A 21149-nucleotide genomic window follows, 5' to 3' on the forward strand; every position below is an offset into this window, starting at 1 on the left:
GAATTGAAAGAAGTTGCACGTCCTGTTTTCATATTCTTTTACAATCACCCTGGTCACTTTAATAGACTTGGATGATTGTCTAAGTGTATGAAAACAGAATTGGAAAAAGAGAAAATGTTTGTAAGGAGGTTGATGACATTACGTTAAAAACAGTTTTAAAACTGAACGATAGAATTATTAAAAAACAAAAAAATGATGGTTTATGTCAGTGCTCCCATTAACCGGCAAATTAAATTTAACCAATGGTAGACCAACTAAAAATATTTTATAATATGTATTTTATGTTTTTTAGTGGAATATTATTGAGAGACTAAAATTAGAACTCGTTTAATTCTTACAAGCTAAAATGGATTGAGAGTTTTAGGTTATTTTTTAAAATACTGCAAAAAAGCAATTTTTTACCGCAAAAAATAGATTGGTTAGTTAACAATAAAATTGGGATAGTAACGTGTATTATATTTTCTTTACCGCACATTTTGGTGCGTATTTTATTTGAAGTGAACACATAAACTCAAATGTTGTAAGTGAGCAAAATTTCTAGACTAAATACTACAAAAATAAAATACAACAAAAAACAAATCTTTCATCCTACTTTTTTACAATTTTGTAAAATTCAAAAAAAAAGTAAAACAAAAAATAAAAATCTTGGACTTAACAATTGAATGCTTACGACATCCATCAATATTTTGCTATAAAAATTTAATGACTTCTAGAATATATTTTCTAACTTAAATTCTTCATTTTCATTGAAAGTATGTCAACCAATCATATTGCAATTAAATTGTTCTGTAGAATAAGTAAAATTTAATGTGCAGACTTTGAAACAGAAAAGAAAAGCTCAGCAAGTCTGTTAGGTGCTTTTGCACTGCACAGTGGGCCAGATATATAGGATATGGTGGACAAAACCTAATTATTACCCAATTGCTCCCCAAACCCATTTCGATATATAAATAATCATTATACATGAAATAATATTTATTTTTATCAAGAATATTTTAGTTTTTAATAACAAAATTACAATTAATAGGCTTAGTAAAAATTTTTTTTTAAATCAACCTTCTTTTCAAAAAATCAAACAAGAAATTGTGTTTAGCTACAAAGAACTAGAAGAAGGTGGAGCTGATTCCCTCAGCAAAGCCAAAACTTCACTGGGGATTTTTTTAAAACTCTTACTATTTTTGTTATGACCTTTTCTTAATGATGTTATGACAGGATCACTAGATACAAGTAGTCTGTTAACCAGGTCGCGGTTTGTGTCTATTCTAGAAGTCTTTCTACTGAAATCTTTCCTAAACTTTTTAAAATCCTTGTTGCGGGCCTCTTGTGCCTCCTCTGACATCAGTCCAATTGGCAAGTACTGTCTAGCAATGATGGCATGACCATGAACTAAAATTTTGTGTACTGATTGTGACATGTAATACCAGGAATACTTAGATATGTAAAGTTTAAGAGCAGTAATACAAAACTCTTTGAACTTGACATTATCAATTTCAAATCCAGATGATAAAGTGACTAGAATGATGTAAAAATAAAATAAAAGAGTTTCATCTACTTTCAAAATTTTGGCAGTTAATTGATAGTCTGCAAAGGCTCGTCGGGCGGTGTTTCCATCATTACTGGTACCTACAAATTGCATATATGTGATAGTTAACCTGATGATTCATATACAAGTATTTATGTAATTTCACTTACCAGATCCTCCACTTTTTGGGAAATCCACAACCAGTCCCATTTGATTCATAAATTCTGTCTGGATACGTTTCTTCACTTGCTTAACATTTTCCTTATCTTCAATAGCTCTAGACTGCCACTTTTGAGTTTCCAGCTTGTATCCAATATGTAATACCATTTCAAAAAACCTAATCCAGGAATGCAGGCTAGAAAGACCATATTTCAGTTCTAAGTTACTAGCATTGTCCAATTTCAGCACCATTTCTAAGTTATTCATGATTTTTGGAGACACACCACACACAGAGCAACATTGAGTTGAATTAGTCACATCAGACAGAATAGTTTGAATTTTGCCATCAATCATGGTCAGTTCTATAATACTTTTGACAACCAGTTCTTTTCCACTAAAAGTAACATTAAAAATACTACATTTTTCTATTTCAGATTCTAAATATTTTGCTTCTTCTAGGACAACAGCTTTGCTTTCTTTTTGAAAAGAAAATCTTATTGGACGACAATAAGCAGTAGATGATGGCTTGTCATTACGCCATAATAGTACTTCTTTATCATTGCAGAACCCACTGAGTTCTAGTGGTGCTAAGCAAGTAATGAACAGAGATTCTTCTTTTTTTAAGTTACGATCTCCAGCTTCCTCACTACTCACTTGCTTGTACACGCTTTGCCCATTAGCCCCATCAAACCCGGCCTTGCAACGCAAAGTCAACCGGGTCAAACAATCCAGCATTGTGCTGATCACAGGAGCTTGCACCTCGCAGAGTCTTTTTACTGTATGTTTTAGTAATTCTTGTAGTGGTATTTGTGCTGAATAATCATCAACAAAGATGTTCTCTGGATAGCAGTTAGCTTTAGACAATCTTATGTTGTTGTATGAAGGATATATATGGCAATCACGTTCTTCAGCTCCATTTCTGATAAGTTGGTAGGTTGATTTTGACATGCCACCATCTATAATTAATGCCAGACCTTCATTAGGTGTATACTTTTTAAATTGACTAGAAGGTTCTGATATCTCAGCAACTTGCTTGGCAGCCTCATAATTAAACTCATTCCTTAATTTAAGCCTTGCTGAGTGGAGCAACTCATCAGTAGTAAAATTATTTATAACATCATTGAGTCTTCTTCTTTTGGTTTTGTCAGATGCGTCTTCAAAGGAGCAACTTGGTCTTCCACCAATATTATGTGATTGACTAGAATTATCAGACTCAGATATATTATTACTGTATGTAGATTTAAAGTCCTGAGCCAACCAATTTTTATTTTTACTTTCAAACTTTTTATTTCCCCGGTTTGCATCCTTCCATTTCTTTTGATATACTTTTAAAAACGCAGCACATCCAGTAGAACCCAAATTCATAGAGACTAGAATAGCTTCTACAGACATAGAAAATGATTTATCACCAGGCTTTAGTTGGTCATGCCGTATACGTTTATGGACATCACTAATCTTCATATCAACTACAAAAAAATGATTTTAACGTTATTAGTGCAACCACTATAAAAAAATATAACATAAATATGGTCATTATTTTCATTTCAGCTACATTTAATTAGGCCAGTATAATAAGCACAGCACCTATTATTACCTAAAACCAAAAAAATAGGTTTGTCGCGAATAGCATTTTACGAAAATATCTTTTTTTAAATGTTTACCAAACTTAAAGGGGCAGCTAAGAGCAGAATTAAACACCACCAACAGGCTATACATATATTGTATTAACTTATTTTAACATTAATAAGCGGTTCCAGCAGGTTCTAAACTATATGCGTCACTTTTAATATAATATTTTAATATTATAAATAAAAATCTTACCTTTATATTTCAAAATGAAACTGTGAGTTTAATACAAGACCTTGGAATTTGTTGTGGCATTTTTCGTAAAGCTATAAAATTAAATTTTATTAATGTGTCAATTAATTTCGCATATGTTAAATAATTTAAAGGTTATTCGTTGTCATAGTTATAGGTGATATATCTATTAAAAAAATTAATAAATGAATTTCTAAATATATTCAATTGTAATTGATAATTGTACATTTATGATGTACTACCAAACTACAAATAATGTTTTAAACCATTTATTATGCTCTTATATACATAATATACTGAGTAGTTGGAAGTATTTCGAATATTTTTTTTTGAGGTTTTGTCTACCACCTGGCCCACTGTGCACTGTGTCAATCCATTAAAAGCTGGGACTTCTGGCGCCTGGTTTCTACTTAAGTTTAGGTTTTGTTGTTTTTGTTATTTTGTTAATGTTCTGACTCATTTCATAACAATAAATCTTCGATAAATCGATGTTTTAAAAGAAAACGCTTTTATCAATTTCTTTAGATTTCATTTACTCATCATAATTTTGAGTTTTTTTTCTTTGAAACTTTCCGTACGCAAATTAAAATCATTTACATCTTAATAAATTTTTACAATAGCTGATTGGAACACCCTGATTTGCTTTAAAGGATGTATTACTCGTAACATTTTGTTGCTTTTTTGACATTTGGCGTAACAATGGTTTTCTGCGCTTCTCTCTCAATTCAAACTCAAGCTAACAACGCTCGATACTAACCTATGATTGGTCGCTTTTAAATTTTATTCGAAATTTTAGAAATCGTCAGGTTAGAATTATTTTGTTCTAACTCTGCATTTGTTTAAACTGAGATAAATCAAGTTGAAGTTTTACACTGTAATGCAGTAGAATTGGCGATATATTTTCCATTAATGAAAACTTTTTTCAATACTTACCTGTATTCTAAAAAAAATTATTTGTTTTGAAAAAAAAAGTAAGTTGCTCAATTTGCTATTATGGCTCGACCCTGTTTGGAGATAATTTCAATAGATACATTTCGCGTTAATATTATTTTGTGCTATCTCCATATTTTAGTAAATACAATTTAAACGTTTTGCGAAAAGCAAATGAATAACAACAAATTACTTTTAACTTAGGGATTTAAACGCAAATATAGAAACCTAAAACACTTCGTTGGAAAACTTAAATGGATGGGATGATACAATTAGCTTTCTTATTGCTACTTTGACAGAATTCAACTGATATTGCTTCTGGAAGGATGGGCAGCTTTTAACAAGAGCTATATTATTTAAAGAAAATCATTTCTATCTAAAAAGATTTATTGAAAATAAACAAAGTTTTTAATATGAATAACATGTTAATAACAGTTTGAATGAACCTTATACAAAATAAAACTGAATGTTGCATAACATAACTAAAGTATATAAATAAAACAATTAAAATGAAACTTGTTTCCGGATGAAGAGTTGAAAAAAAAAACTACTGAAATAATGTTTTATAGAAACAAACATCTACAGCTGGCATATATGGGTACATAGAAACAATGTCTTTTACTTTCTCACTAGAAATTTTAATATTATGTCGAAAACAAGATGCCAATGGAATTGATGGTTCTTCAAGATTACTTCCTGATCCTCTAGTGTTTTTTGGCTTAGACAGCCGTACCTCCTTATAAATATCTGTAAAACGATTCTTGAAATACACATGACCAGGAGCATTAGACCTGTATACAAGTGTTTTGACATTAAAGTATGGAACCTTTTTGTAGTTCATAAGACAGGCAATTTTTGAGAAATTTTTAATGTCCTTTTTTTGCATTTGGTATACAAAAAATGGTTTACGTTGGTTAACATTCAATATTGCTTTTACCAACTCGGGAGGGCTGAATATTTCTGCCGAATGTAATGATTTCTCAATCTGACTATGTATATTATCACATTCTTGAATGGAGCTATGCCCTGGCTCACAATACTTTTGTTCAATAATTTTAATATTTGGATGATCAGTAAGAAACTCACGCAAAGCAGCTGACATATGACTGTTTCTATTTTGTGAAACACAAGAATCAAACCAAAGTAAAAACTTATCAATATTAGGAAGATCCTTGTAAACTTGATTTAGCATACATATCACAGCACTGGCAATATCGTTACCGGAACGACCAGACATACCTTCATGCCATAATACACAATATGCTTTTTTGTTCAGCGAAGAGTAACCTGTTAAATTATAACAACTGAGCTTTCTTTTATAAAAGAAGTTTCCCACGTTACTTTTTGGCAAGCTCAAGACATTTTGTAGATCAATACAAACTATGGTTGTGGTAGGGGACTTCAACTTTCGATCCTTATCTCTCTCGATCTTTGTTTCATTTTTTGATACAATATGGTTGTTATACTTTTGGATTTGTTCTTCACTTGCATTTTCAATAATGCAAAATTGGTAGCATGTATCACATAGATCTTTTTTTGGCTTTTGAAATTCAATATTAAATTTGGTGTTAAAAATATTGCGGTACATACATTCCTTTGCTGGTAAAATTTTATATTGAGTGCAATATGTTAAATACAAATCATAAAGTTTCTTCAAATTTAATGAACCATCAAAGTATTGTTTGCAGGAAATGCTTCGACAATAATGTGACTCAACTCGTGGAAACAAGTTAATATGGTTTTCTATACTCTGTTTAGTCATTTCAAGAACTTTTTTTTTACAATGTTTCCCCCATTTTGTAGGGGCAGGAATACCAGTTTCAAGCTTATTTTCATGATAGTATGATATTTGCCTGCTGCTGATGTCTAATGTAGACAAATAAAACACCTTACATACACGATGTTTGACATTATCAACAAAGAAATTGTAAAAATAAGTATACTTTCTTCTTGATTTGCTTACTTTATTGATCTGAGTCGTTTTTTTATCTAACCGCTCAGTAGTTTTACTAAAAAAGTGTTGCTTTTCAATCTGAGACATTCCCCACAATCCATTAAATAATTTTTTTCTCTCGTCTTCTGAAATTTTCACAGAACACTTAAACTTGCAACAATTTCCACAATCTTTTTTATTTTTAATACTTTTTGGTTGAATAACCTTGCCCCTGGTATTAATATATTCTTTTCCTGATTGCCTAAGTCGCTTTCTTTTTGACTGTTTCCAGTTATAACAGTTTGCCTGACGTTTTCTTGTTTTCCCACCATGCGGAGGTAATCGTAGTTGACCGGCAATTGAAGGATGTGTTGAACCATTGGGAGTAACCATGATATTAGCTTGTTGTGGGTAAACTAAAAATAAAAATGAAACCTAAAAAAGTTATGCAATGCAAATAGGTAAAAATAAGATAATTTCTTCTACATATGAAGCAATTCATTTACATTTGAGTCTAAATTTATTTAGTATATACAACGTGTAAAAATGATTATATATATATATATATATATATATATATATATATATATATATATATATATATATATATATATATATATATATATATATATATATATATATATATATATAACAACAATTATAAATGTATTCTATAAAATAGAGTGCTCAATGTTCTTAAAAGAACAAAACAATAATAAATTATTAGAAATCATTAATTTCAATTTTTTACACCATGTTTTGTCAATAAAGACACTTCAGAAATCTCAGAAAAATCTTCAGAAATATATATATATATATATATATATATATATATATATATATATATATATATATATATATATACATATATATATATATATATATATATATATATATATATATATATATATATATATATATATATATATATATATATATATATATATATATATATATATATATATATATATATAATGTGTTATTATCTTATTAGAACCTCACGGATTCTGATATTTGTGACATACACACACTAGTGCATATGTCACATATACAAGAGAATCCGTGAGGTTCTTATAAGATGATAACACATTTCCTACTAAAATAATGTGCTGAATTTTTATTAATACTAAAAAAAGCCGATTAGCACTAGAATATATAAGAAAATACCTGTATTTTGGTTTATTACTCCAAGACCAAGATTAATATTCTCCGCCATTTTAAAATTTTAAAGAGGAAATAAACAAGAACACGTATTATTTTATGCGATTTATAAACAATTTTATTGGTTGTTGGAAATACAACAAAATAACATTAATAGCTATCGCTATTTTGCACATAGAACAATCGGTTACACCTAATTTGACACTATTAAATTTTTTTTTTCAATTTTAAAAGTAATACAGCTAGAAAGAAAATATAACAAAAAAGGAGAAAAAGGTATAAACTCATTTTTTTCAAATTTCGAGATAGAACAAAATAATTCTAACCTGACGAAATGGGTTGACACGGTCTAAAACATGGTGGTAAAAAAGGTTAAAAACGTCTCATGGAAATTAGAAAAACGTTTCTCTGCCATTTTGGTAGAATAAGGGTTTTGCTAATTTCTACGATCCTCTTCTTCTCCTCAACTTTTTACAGTAAAATGGGAAAGGTGAACGAAGGTACTGAAATCTTTTTTTTCTAAAGATGTTAAATTTTTTATTTTCTACGGCTTTTTATGCAATGAAATGTTTTGAGTGGTGAGTGATGGTGTTTTTACCAGGGGATGTCATACTTTTAATAATTTTGTAATATTTAAAAATTTATTTTAAGGGTTGTTTTATCATGGGGAGGATATTTTAAGCAACATTCACTTCATACTCTTTTTTAAACTATCTTTTTAATGTAAAAATGAACTTAAAAATTTTTTTACTGGATGTAGCAGCAACTGGCGGACTTTTTTTTACTATTAAACAATAGAGATTTTAAAGCCAAAAATAATAATTTCTGAAAATATTTAAAAAAAAACAAAAAACATTTGAGATAAATGTCTTGACTACCTTAAGATTCAATTTAAGCTCCATTATTTTTCAATGACAGAAAATTTTTTCTAAACGTAGACGGAAGCCCTTACAAATAATAGTGAGATATTCCCTTGACATAGAGCTCCAAGATTTTGTAATGGAGGACTTGAGAGACTTGAGACTTTAGGGGACCTTTTTGCATTTCTTAATCTTGCCTCCGCCAACCCTCCAGATTGGATAATTAAGTGAATTCAAATCTAAATTAGGGGAAGACCTAAAAACTTTAGAATATAAATTGGCTACATGGTCTTTTAAAAACTGTTTGATTTTTTAGGCCCCACCGCTAATAAAAACCTATGTACTTAAGTTTTTTTCTCTCTTTAACATAGATAGAAGGAGTCTTTTCACCATTTGAACCAAAAACATTTATTGACCGAGAATGCTTTGTATGGCACACAGATGGGGAGTTCACTTTTCTAAACAATAAATTGATCATTTCCTCTGTTGATGACACAGTCTGTAGTAAATAGCTCATCTGAAAAGATTTTGAATATTGATGAGTCTTATCGCTTAGGAAGCTTTTTTAATTGCTCTAATCTAAGTGCTTTGAGTCATTCTATAAAAGTCTGACAAACACTGACCTTACTAAGATGCTTTAGAGTCCTTTTCATGGTCTTTTCATCAATCTTTGGTAATCTTACTAATGTCATGATAGATGAATGTAAACTTCTTATCAACTTTTCTTGCTCTGACCAAGCTTGCTCTTGATTCTTTTACGAGATTAAACAGTAATTTTTTCGCCTTCTCTAACTGATTAGTCTTGTTGTGTATGAAATTTGGTTGCAAGACCTGTTCATTACTCTAATCTATAAGATCATGAAGAAACAAAGTTTTAAGATTCAGTGAGAGTTTTAATCGAGATCTCACACTAACGTCACCAAAATCTGAATTTCCTCTTTTAACTTTCATAAATGTGTTGATAGCAAATATTGCTACAAACATTCATTGTTAAACTCCCTCTCTTCGGTTAAATCAATTGTAAAATCAACTTTTAGTTGTTTTATTGCTATAATTTTAAATTTTATCTATACTTTCAATACCAAAAAAGATTAGTTGAGATTTTTGCATTTTAATTTTTCCCCATATCATACTTAATTCCTAATGTGCAACAAAATGATTTTGACACTCGGCTTCTTTTTTTTTTTTTTTTTCTCTTCAGAATACTAACCTGGTTTTAAATCGGTTTCCAAAATTGCAGTAAGCCTTTTTTTAAATATTTTATTTCTTTTAATTAAAGAATCAAAATCAATCATTTTTTAATTGTTAAAATATTGTTTGAATTTAAATGCACTTACATTCACCCGATATTCGTGCATGAGGGGAAACAAATATTATTAATGAAAGTTGTATATAAACTTCAAATATTGAACTTCCTATTTTACGTTTCCACGCCACTTAACAAGTATGCGGTTTAAAAAACCTACTTCCTTGACGAAAAGATAAAAATAAATTTTATTTGAGTTCTGTACATCAAAACATCGGTAGATGCAAGAAAAAGAAAGGAAAAAACTTGTGCAGGGCGGTAGCTTAAAATAAGGTTACCATTTTTTAAAGAAAAGCTTAAGCTGATTAAACACTTAAGAAAATGCGTCTATTGTAAAGTGAATTGCAACATGAAGGCAAACATTAAAAAATAAAATAAAAAATAAACAAGGACTTAATCAAAACACACTTTGAAAAGCAGCTTCGCTTTTTAAACATATCGCATTTATTTTAAGGGAAGGGTGGAGTGGATGTTAAGAATTATTTTAACTAGAGAAAAGTAAAAGGAATTTAAACTTTAGCATTTTCTCAATGGCAAAAAACGTAAAACGATTTCTTGCTCTGCGAGTGGATTTTTAGCTTTATAATTTCGATCTGCTTGTCACTACAACAATATTTACCATGCAAAAAAACCCTAGGAAAAGCAACCCAAGTAATACAAATAACAGTTTTCAAGAGGTTTACATCCGTAATCTCTTCGCTCTCATGTGAAATGCATGCGAGAAGAATAATAGATAAACAAGAGCCGTAAGAGTGATAGCGTATGACTCATTTAATTGCGGGTTATAACTGTCTCTCAGGTATTTGCGCTTGTTGTACATTTAAGTGTCTATTGATTTTAAAAATTGCTTGTTGGAGTGGTCATTTAGGATTCTATGTTACAATTAATTACTGGGGGAGTTCCAACTAAAAACTTGTCTCTTGACTATTTAATCATTAGATAGGCACATGCAACGTGCCGGCTGCAAAATAAAACAAAAAGGAAGAAATAATAAAACCCAAATGCTGCATTAGAATTATAATTTCCTATGCCCTGAAATTCTCTTTAGAATTTTTTCCGTTGTTTTGTTCTACGTTTTATGCAATCAGCCCTTTGTTTTTTTTAAAAAAGGTTATTATATTCCAAATACTAAATTTGATATTATCAGTTTGAAAAGCTGGACATAGAACTCAGTGGGAGATCACACTATAATTCAAAAGTTAAAATATGACACTTGTTTGAAAAAAAAAGGATGCAATTCAAATTAAACCTCTAAATATTTTCATAAATTCAGGAATTAAAACTAATTATTTAAGGCTAAAATTAATTGAATCTGAATTGAATTTTATTATGCGAATATTATGCATATTCTTTTAAAATATATGTACGAAACTCTTAGACTGTTCATGTATACTTGAGGTTGACGTCAATAAGGTATCAAATTAAAGTACTAAATAATTGCCTTAAGAATATACCCATAAAATCGTGCCGTGAGCATTAAAAAAGGATTAAGATTGTGGGAAACGGAAATGTTACACATTGCTTGTAACCTGAGGCATTTGCTAAATTATAACAAACAACGTAGATAGACAAAGTCAGAAATTTAAGGTTTTTGAGAAAAATAACAATGGGAGCAATCAAACAAGCATTCCCACGGTGGTTTATAATACATTCACACAGAAAAAAAACACAATTCAAAAAAAATTTTCTTTTTTGTTAAAAAAATCTATTTATGACCCTGGTTGTGCTTTCAAAATGAATTTTTAAATTCTCCATTTTAATTCAAAGAGGTCCTCTATTGAAACGCAACCTTAAAGTAATTTCGCGTTAAAATAGCAAATTTTTAATTTTAATTAAATTTAAAATTACATTTTTTTTATTCACATCTATTGTTTCTTTTTAATATTACCAATATAATATGTAAATACAAGAACTAATTGGAAATCAATCATTCCAGAAATTAAATATGTTCATGTTGATTTGTTTTTCAAGTGTCGAATAAATGAACAATGTATACAGTTTCAGCTTTGCTAATAAGAAAAAAAGGCTCCGTCTGCCATTGTCGTTAATTGTTATTACAGACGAGTAAGAAACGAATATTAAATACCGACGTTTCGACAACGAATGTGCATTTAATCTGCAACGGATATTTAAACGCGCAAATGGACTTCATACAATCAGTTTGGATGAAAGACCAGTTCGGTAGTTTCTTGTCACGCATTTGACACTGATGCCGATAACTTGACACCCAAGTGACAACACTCGTTTGAAGTGATAGGATTTCAAATTGCATCCTTAATTTAAACTTTAGATTCTGTGAAAAGCTGATAAGAAAAAAACCATCCCGATTAAAGAACAGAAAATGAATGCAGTGCTGAAACTTTTTCTCGTTAATGTGATCACTATTCAAAAAATGTAAGATTTCTTAAGAAAAACTTTATTTAACACTGATATGTATAATTTTTTTTTTATTTCATTTTACTTTATTTTTTTAAATCCATTTGATAAATTTACTTAAACAAATTTTATCTGCATTTTTTACAATTTATTTTCTCTTGAGTTTTCATATTTTTTAACTCTATTCACATGTAAATCATCTCTTTGTAAATCGGAATCTTAAAGAGGAGTCTATAGAAATCTTTTTGATTTCATTAACTTTAGAACATGTATTGCTGATTTAAACCGAAGCATCGGACAACATTGGAATAAGGGGGTAAGTTTTAAAGAATTCTCTTTTTCAAGACCCTTTGGAAATGACTTCTCCAAAATCTCACAATTACTAAGTCATAAGTAAATTAACAATTTAGAATCAAAATGATTGCATAAAACTTAATTCAACTTAGTATTTTATTTAAAAACTCCTGGACAATTAATAATCATTTAAAGAGTATACTAGATGTGTTATTTGCTTTGTGTTCAGTCACTAGTTTCAGCCACTAGGTTACATCCAACTCTTAATTTACCTGTATTGTCAAATGTTTTGCGGACGAATCTGGATTTCTATTTGTTAAAAAGGTTTTGAGAACCTGCTATTTCATCCACCTAATAAAGGGAAAACCGTCGATGTCGAAAGAGTCTTAAATTACAACGTTTTTTATTGTTGTACTTAATAATTTAATCCGCTTAACGAAGGATTTCCTATTTCTGTTGATTTATAAGCAACAATATATAACAATATACAGTCAAAACCGCAATAATGACAAAATAAATAGTGATAATAAGAAAAATAATTTTTTCTGTATATCTAACGGTTGAAAGTAAAAATAATTATCTTTAAAACTTTATCTTAATTCTTTTAGGTAATGTTAAACCATTTTTTAATTATTTCACTTTTTTCATAGGAAAAAGTAAAATCAAAGCTGTTGCTAAAGTTAAATTATTATTTGTCGAACTTTGGTTCTTTTTTTCTTTATTCTTTCCTGTTGTTTTAACTTTTCCATTCAACTTTTTACAACACGTTTTTGTTTACTGTCTGTCCGCATTTCTTATTCAGCTGTTGAAGTAGACTTAAGTATTTTTGCAGTATTTGCGCTCCATTTAGTAATGCTCAAATGTTTTGTTTCAATTTTAAACTCATCATTTTTCTTATTTTCTGCAAAATAAATTATTAATCTTATTTTATTATTATTTTATTTTATACAGATTGCAGCAATCTACAATCAACCTAATTTGTTTGGAATCAATTGGACGGGTCAAAAGATTACACCGTCAGCCAACAGATTGGTCCAACTTTATTCAAGTAAAAATAAGAAATTTCTTCAGATTCAGAAAAACTATGTCAATGCAAAAGGGCTCAGGCCTTCTGTTTATAGTAAGTCTATATGTATGCCACTATTTATATATATTTCCATATGCAATCATTTACAAATATATTTGGATGCAATCGTTTATACGTACAAATGTATGCAATATTTTAAAATATATTTGCATGCGATCTTTTATACACATAATTTTTACAATTATATTTAGTCCAGCTTTTGTATTTTTTAGCCAAATTAAGCATTGAGTCCGTTGGTTATGGTGTAATTCGCATCAAAGGAGTCGAAGCAAATCGTTACATTTGTTTTGACCCCAAAAATGCAGAACTGATTGTTCAGGTATCTTTTCCGTTTTCCATGTTTTGAACCTGAGTATTATTGATTGCATTCTATGACCACTTGAACCGAAAAAGTTATAAAAAAATTATAAAAAAATGCTACTCATCATAAAGTATTAGTTTAATTCATTCGATATAAATAGTTGAAATCTTTTTTTTGTTTGTTTAGAGAAATGGTAACAATCTAAGCTGTATATTTGAAGAGCTATACAGCGAAAAGTCATTTAGAACATTTTTTAAGTCTAAATTGAAAAACTGGTACATTGCAATAAAAAATAATGGTAAGGTCAGACCAGGGAATCTGTGGCAAAATTCTCTAAAAATACCACCAAAAACTATGGAGTTTATTGCAATGACGTATAAGTGATATGAGATGTAAAAATAAGTCTGCTGTTGCATGTTGCCGTTGTGTTGCCAATCTTAATGGGAACAATTAACACGAAGCCAATACAAAAGGATATCAATAGCTCGTTTCTCGTTTTTGACAAAACTCACGTAAAGACCTTTAAAATCAATAATCCATTGATTTCTGAAATGAGAGCAGTGATTGACGAACGCTAATTAATGACATGTGCAATATAACTGAAAATGAGTCAAGAAATGCATTTCGAATGCGTCCATTTAAGTCGGAAAGATTACAAGTAAATTTAATTGGGAAAGTAGTAATAGTCATTGCTGATGACGTCTGGGAAAACATTTTTTATGTTGAAAAAATACGGGGGAGAAAGAAGTTTTTTTAAAAAATACAAGAGAGAAAGAAGTTTTCTTAAAATTTTTTTTAACACCTTTTAATGTGAAAAATTTTTTTATTTGAATATAGTTTAAATCCTACGTAAATTTTAACGAACCGTTGTTTCATACGAACGAGATTTATACCAGAAGTAAAAAAAATCATGATGAACTTTTTACCACATTAAAATGAATCGCTTCGTTTTTTTAATCAACTTAAATAAGACAGCAATTTTGGAGAATCGTCTTAGTTCTGAATTTCTCGATTTATCATAGTTAGGTAATGCCATAAAGGTTAAAATTAGGAAAAAACTATTTCGCACACAATTCGGTTAGAATTATGAAAAGGCCAAAAGGGTTAGTTACAAAATTTTGTCTGTAATGCTAACAACTTTGGTTGATTCGTAATTTTAACAAACACATTTTAAGTTCTGTCGAATGTAAATTAGCAATTTTGATGGCACTCCACAAATTTACATTTGAATAACTTTTTCTAAACTATTTTAAAAACAGAAGTATACTTAATTTTCGATTTTCACTACTCATGTTGCATTAATAGACTTAAATAATAAGGATTTCAATTTAAAAAAAAAAAGAAAGAAAAAATCCAATTTACTATAATACTTTCTAAAGAACATAGCGCAATTGTATTTACAATAATATTGCTTATTCTTAATATTGTAAATTATATAAATTCGGCTTATAAAATTTAGTGCAGCGGTAATCTTAGTTAAGAACTTTTAGTTAATTTTCCTTCGTACGTTCAATTTTTTTGTACGTTCTATTATATATTAATTTATATATCAAGACATCGAATACAGTAGCTTTAGGTGAAATAAATTTCTTTGACTTTTTAGCCACTATTCATATAACTGGCATAAATCAAGTAGTCATCAAATCAAGCCTTTCCTGCATACAAATTAGTTAGAAAATGTCATCATATCAGATTCCTGAGGACTCTCAGACTGAGTAACTTTTTTTTTTTTTTTTTTTTAATCAGAAAAGTAATTATGTATTTATCAGGTAAACAATTATAAGGTTCTCTAGACAGGAAACGTGATGGGATGGTTAAATAAAAAATGTTAATGAGCTTTTGCTAAACCGATTAAAGAATCTGACAGCGTCCAATTAACTTATTTGAAGTGGAAAGTATTTTCAAACGAGGAGCATCTTGCTTGAGAAATAAGCTCCAATTTGTATAAACAAGAACTTATCGACTCCGTGACCTCAACCGTCATGAAGCCAGATTGGATATAAAAAATCAACACGATCTTCGTGCTATCCAGTCTTTTATTCAGAAAAATAAGCTAATTTAAATATGAAACTACAATAATAATGAAATCGATTGCGATTAAAGAGATTAAGTTTGATATTTTTTGTTGCTGATCAGTTGAAGAATATAATTAACATAAATTCTAACATACATTCAATAATTATGCCCAAATAAGGAAGAGCATGCGTTAATTTTATTTTAAATAAAGTGATAATGTTAATAACATAAAAAGGAATTCACAAAAAATAGGAATTCACAAAAAGTCGAAGGTTATTAAACAGGGTTAACAAACTATTAATTTAGTTACAATTTTTCATCTCAGTTTTTAATTGTTTCATGTTTTCACTTTACTGTAACACAACTTAAAGACATAAAAAGGAAATACCCTTAATTAAACGAACTTAAGTGTTTTTAACCAATTAAATTCTTCTTTGTACTTGTTGTGTGTGTGGTCTTAAGTATCTGGGAGCATATTCATTAAACATTTTTTTTTGAGTAAGTTTGGCGTAAGTTTGGCGTAAATTTGGCGTAAGTTTTGCAAAACTTACGCAGCTGCGTTTAAAAAAAACTTTTTAAAGTTTTTACGTAAGTTCAGCCCTAAACTATCGATATTTACCAAACTGAAATGGTATTCATCACACTTTTTAGAAACTTGTTCAACTCAATTTAAGTAAGAAAAGTTACGTTTGCTATGACCTGCTTTAACTTTGGAGTAACATTACTACGATGCATATGAAGGTCTATTGTCAGATTGATATATTATTAAGGATCTTAACATATCGCGAGGTTAGAATTATTTTGTTCTATCTCCTATTTTAAAAGTTGGGGAGAAAATAAGTTATTAATTTTAGTAAGTAATGATTGATTTTAAAATACGTTCTATTTTACAATTTTTTTTCTAAATAATTTGTTTAAACATAAATTATTTAAAGCATAAGTTATTATTTCTTTAAAAATTAAAGCTAAAATTTTAAATAATTTTTACTTTAAGAAAAAGTTCAAAATCTTTCTCCCAACGTTTAAACTTGGAGATAGAACAAAATAATTCTAACCTCACGATATATAATCATATATGTTACAACAAGGGTTAACAATCATAGATATTAACAATCATAGATATTAACAAAAAATAACTGTATCATAATGATATATCATCTTACAAAGATATAATATTATTATTATTATTAAATATTTGTTCTTCTTCACAACTTTTTTATAAAAACCTTGTTAAGTATTACAATCGTAGTTCATATCGTTGTCGTTTTTTTTTTTAATTACAAAAACTTGGTTTATTAAAAAAAAAAAAATTAACTCGGTTGTTTTTTTGCGTAAGTTTTTGCGTAAGTTCAGTGCAACCCATGCGCTACCCTAACTTTACGGAAATGCTGCGAAATATTGTTGAATACCAAATAGTTACATGAACGTTCGGTTTTCATAACCTTAGTTGAGCTGCGCAAGAGTTACGAAAGTTAGGCGAATACTCACTCTGCACAGTTTACGTTCCCAAAAATATTCTCATTAACAAATTTCTTTGTGAAACAAAATAACGGACAGTCTTTTATAACTCTTGTTCGTTGTCTGGGAAACAAAACGCTTTATTTAATATTTTAAAGGTAATTGCAATTAGTTATAATGAACATTTCCTGTTTCTTCTTGCAACTGCATGTGCTGTAACATTAATATCATCAGTGCACCTTAGAGATGCTCCCTGGTCACACGTACATCGGTAAAACTTAAGAATGCGTCACTAAAAAATTGTTTTATTAACTTTATTACTGTTAATTGCTTTCATCTTTTTTTTTTTTTTTTTTTATCGCTTATAATTCTGAAAAGAGTCATAGAGAATCCTAACGAATTATAACAAGTACACATAAAAGCAAGAGGAAAAAAATGCGTTAAGGAAGTTCTTGAAACTTTTTGAAATTAATTAAAATGTATTCAAATTTTAAGAAAATTTATTAAAATTCATTAAAATTGACTTTAATTTGCAGTAATTTATTAATTTACATTTTTTAACATAACTAATTTAATCCTTAAATTATTTTATAATGATAATTTATGTGTTTGTGTAATTTAGTTATGGAAATTTCTAAAAATCAATTTTTTACTTTTAGGACGAGATTTTTTTAAAAAACAGCTTTAAGTTGATTTTATTTATAAAATCAAAATTATATCAATAAATCAAAAACTATTTTTATTTAATAAATTTCGTAGTAAAATGAGATATTCCGATGAATTCGTTTAATAGTATATAATCTGTTGCAGATAAAAATGCATTCGGCTTTAGGAGATTTAGTGTAATCATTTATGACATCAATTAGATGAGACTCGTGTTTAGCATTAACACATCATAAATAAAGCAATTAATTAACGCAACCATAACGCTACATGAGCGATCTCTAAGGCAGCAATATGAATATTAAAATATTACTGGTACTTACTTTCATCTGCTTCATCAACTCCCAACCAAAGTAAGCTTTCGTACATTTCCCACAAACTAAGTTTAAAATGAGCGAAAAAAAATTTTTTTTCGTTGCCTTTTTTCTCTGTTTTAGATCTAAGCATTTAGAAGGTTCCAGATTTAAAAATATATATATATTACCTTCAAAGGAAAAGGTATTTTATCTATCAAGCAAATATTTCAAGTTCAAAAAACTTTTTTTTAGAGAAAAAAAACATCGCCGTCAAAATTTGTTCAAAGAGCATTGGAAGAAATTATTATCGGTAGGTATACTTTGTAGCATCGTTATCGTTATTTTTATGTGCACATACGGATTGTCTGAAAATATAGAATTTGTCAAAAAATTTGCATTTGAGATAACATTGGTTTTGCGCATGGTTCTATTGTGTATATACAACAATTACTTTGGTCAACGGTGCTAAAAAATTCTATGACTGGTAAAAGCACACATTTTCCTCTGGATGACCTAGATTATGGTTTGGTGCCTTCATTTCAAACTCTAAATTGGAAACTGAATTTGATATACTATGGTTTGAGACGATCCACAGCACAAGAGAGAAAGATTTGTTTTGTGTTTTTAATTAAAAACAATCAAGCATTTACTTTGTTTAAAGACAGGAGAAATTAAGATAAAAATTTTCCTTTTGCTGTGTTTTACTATATCTATCGTTTTAGAAAAGCGAAGAGAAGTTTTTTTTGAAGAAGATTCTAAAAGCTTTTGAATAACGTGCAGCAAGTTTAACGAAAATTTTTCGATTAACTTGCAAAGAAATTAACGAATATTTTTACTAACGTGCAGCGAGCTTAATGTATGCTTTGACAAGGAAAACGGCAATTAAAGAATATCAAATATAGTAATCTGATTTGGATTTTGACAATTTCGTTTATAAATTATGCGCTAATATTCATTTAAGTAAGCCATGAGTGAAATACTTATTGTAATGAATAAATTTGCTTTATCTAGGAATTTCCGAAAAGTATTATTTTTAAAATTATATTTTAAAAAATTGCAATTACAACCATTGCTCTTCAAAGAGCTCTGAGTTTTCAGCGAATACTAAATAGTAACTGAAAATAGTTTTAAATTTTGACAGTATCGCTGATTTCTTTTGCAAGTTTTTAAACATAAATAATTGATATGTAAATTCTCAATGAAACATAAATTGATATGTAAATTCTCAATGAATTTCTTCCATAATTTTATTAGTTTTTTTTTTTTTTTGATTGTTGGTTATGCAGATTGGATTGAAAAATATCAACTGTGAAGTTAGCACAATTGCTCTAACTGCAAAAAGATCTGTTCAACTGCGCTCTGGAAATATCAATAAGTTTCTTCAGATCTGTAAAAATAACGTTAGCGTCACTGAAAAGCCATCTCAATATAGTAAGTAAAATTACTTACAGCGTGGTTGTCATTTATACTCTGTACTTCGTATACACTTACGAACATTATTATATCTACAAAAAAGTAAAGTGTTTGTAAAATGTAGTGTATATGTGCGTGCATGAGTTTGCGCGTGTGTGCGCGTGCGTGTGTGAAAGAGAGAGAGAGAGAGAGAGAGAGAGAGAGAGAGAGAGAAAGGAAGAGAGAGAAGATAAACAGATAGCAAAAGAAGAGTGACTGATCACTACTCGTTTTTTTTTAAGCTAATATTACGATTGAAACAATTGCATACAAACAGATTCGTCTCAAAGGACGTAAAGCTAATCGATACCTATGCTTTAATAAATCCTCTAAACTAGTTGTGCAGGTATTTTTCTTCAACTTCTTATCAACTTATTTTCCTACTTTTCCTGACTTACTGCTATTATTATTAAAATTTGATTTTTATTAAAGTGTCTGTTTTCAAAAATTTTACTTGATTAACATTTAAGTTGTCTGAACTGTAGGAAGATGGTGATTACGAAAACTGCGTGTTTGAAGAAAGACGCATCACAAGCAGCAATGCTGTCTGCTACAAATCAAAATACCACAATTGGTACATAGGAATTAAACACAATGGGAAAATACAGCGAGGAAACCGTCAGCTACTTACAAATAAACAAAAAACCTCGTTGGAATTTTTCGTCGATCTTATTTAAACTCTGTGAAATCGAATATAAACTATTTTTTCCCACTATACTTTCTATTAAATAACTTTTATTTTTAACCTTTCAGGAAAAAATTTGTAAGTTTTATTGAAAAGCTCTAAAAATTATTAGAGCTTTTACTTTGTATTTATTAGCTTTTTTCATGAATTAAATATTAAACTATTATTCTTTTACCTTAAAATTCTAAATACAAAGCTAAACAGTTTTAGGATGATACCAAGAAAGAAAAATAACGAAAAAATTTATCAATCAAGGCAATCAAGACAATAGTTTCATTTTCTCAATCAAGATAATAGTTTTTAGAGAATTAGGGAAACGAAGAACGGATATTAGTTCAATTATTGATTGATAAGATAACGAACTTGTGAGGATTTAAGGTTGTTAAATTCAAATTAAAAAGTGATAATTTATGTTTGATAAATAATCTCTTCTATCAGAAGATTTTTTTTCAGCATAAAGTTTACGACATAATTAAAAACTCCATCAAGATTTAATCATGTCTTCATCTTACTGTCTTTTGAAACAAAAAATCTTCTGAAATATTATAAACGTTTTACAAAGCTATTGTGACGGTCAAGCAAATTCTTTTTCTGTTTTTTAACATTTTGACATTAGTGAGTTTTAAAAATGTTTTTCAAACTCTTTCAGAAGTTTTACTTTGAAATATATTTGTTAAATAGTTTTTCATCTAAGATTTTCTAATTACTTTTTTATCATTTTAACAACCACGAAGAAATTTTCAATGAAACGATTTTATCATTTTAACAACCTCGAAGAAATTTTCAATGAAACGATTTCCGAGAAGATTATCGTATTTGATTATCATCTTGA

At 28.8% G+C, this 21149-nt stretch overlaps 4 protein-coding genes across 8 annotated transcripts; 2 read left to right on the top strand and 2 right to left on the bottom strand.

Annotated features, from left to right (window-relative positions):
* Positions 1–1054: 1054 nt before the first annotated feature.
* On the bottom strand, positions 1055–3847 carry LOC149889891 (uncharacterized). 3 transcript variants are annotated; one of them, XM_090086203.1, is made up of 4 exons: positions 3503–3847; positions 1693–3147; positions 1553–1623; positions 1112–1386 (listed from the first exon to the last, which is right to left on the bottom strand). In XM_090086203.1, exons 2-4 carry the CDS (start codon positions 3140–3142, stop codon positions 1339–1341), a joined length of 1569 nt encoding a protein of 522 aa, XP_089942329.1. In that variant the 5' UTR covers positions 3143–3147; positions 3503–3847; the 3' UTR covers positions 1112–1338. The 3 variants fall into 3 exon arrangements, with proteins under 3 accessions (XP_089942327.1, XP_089942328.1, XP_089942329.1); XM_090086201.1 differs by having other exon boundaries at positions 1055–1623; XM_090086202.1 differs by lacking the exon at positions 3503–3847 and having other exon boundaries at positions 1055–1623; positions 1693–3445.
* Positions 3848–4798: 951 nt separating this feature from the next.
* Positions 4799–7607, bottom strand: LOC149889892 (uncharacterized). The gene is made up of 2 exons (XM_090086196.1): positions 7530–7607; positions 4799–6778 (listed from the first exon to the last, which is right to left on the bottom strand). Exons 1-2 carry the CDS (start codon positions 7576–7578, stop codon positions 4977–4979), a joined length of 1851 nt encoding a protein of 616 aa, XP_089942322.1. The 5' UTR covers positions 7579–7607; the 3' UTR covers positions 4799–4976.
* A 4155-nt stretch (positions 7608–11762) lies between these two features.
* Positions 11763–14677, top strand: LOC145183344 (fibroblast growth factor 1-like). The gene is made up of 5 exons (XM_080058676.2): positions 11763–12083; positions 12330–12381; positions 13311–13479; positions 13659–13765; positions 13934–14677. Exons 1-5 carry the CDS (start codon positions 12031–12033, stop codon positions 14129–14131), a joined length of 579 nt encoding a protein of 192 aa, XP_079914802.2. The 5' UTR covers positions 11763–12030; the 3' UTR covers positions 14132–14677.
* Positions 14678–15322: 645 nt separating this feature from the next.
* Positions 15323–20472, top strand: LOC149889893 (uncharacterized). Of its 3 annotated transcripts, none has more exons than XM_090083665.1 (5): positions 15323–15462; positions 18433–18490; positions 19467–19611; positions 19875–19978; positions 20118–20472. In XM_090083665.1, exons 1-5 carry the CDS (start codon positions 15425–15427, stop codon positions 20307–20309), a joined length of 537 nt encoding a protein of 178 aa, XP_089939791.1. In that variant the 5' UTR covers positions 15323–15424; the 3' UTR covers positions 20310–20472. The 3 variants fall into 3 exon arrangements, with proteins under 3 accessions (XP_089939791.1, XP_089939790.1, XP_089939792.1); XM_090083664.1 differs by lacking the exon at positions 15323–15462 and adding an exon at positions 17982–18237; XM_090083666.1 differs by lacking the exons at positions 15323–15462; positions 18433–18490 and adding an exon at positions 19131–19204.
* The last annotated feature ends 677 nt before the right edge of the window (positions 20473–21149 follow it).

Source organism: Hydra viridissima, unplaced genomic scaffold (assembly GCF_058129835.1).
Source record: "Hydra viridissima isolate aposymbiotic clone 2 unplaced genomic scaffold, HvirCarnegie_v1 scaffold_4, whole genome shotgun sequence".
In the NCBI taxonomy this organism is placed as follows: domain Eukaryota; kingdom Metazoa; phylum Cnidaria; class Hydrozoa; order Anthoathecata; family Hydridae; genus Hydra; species Hydra viridissima.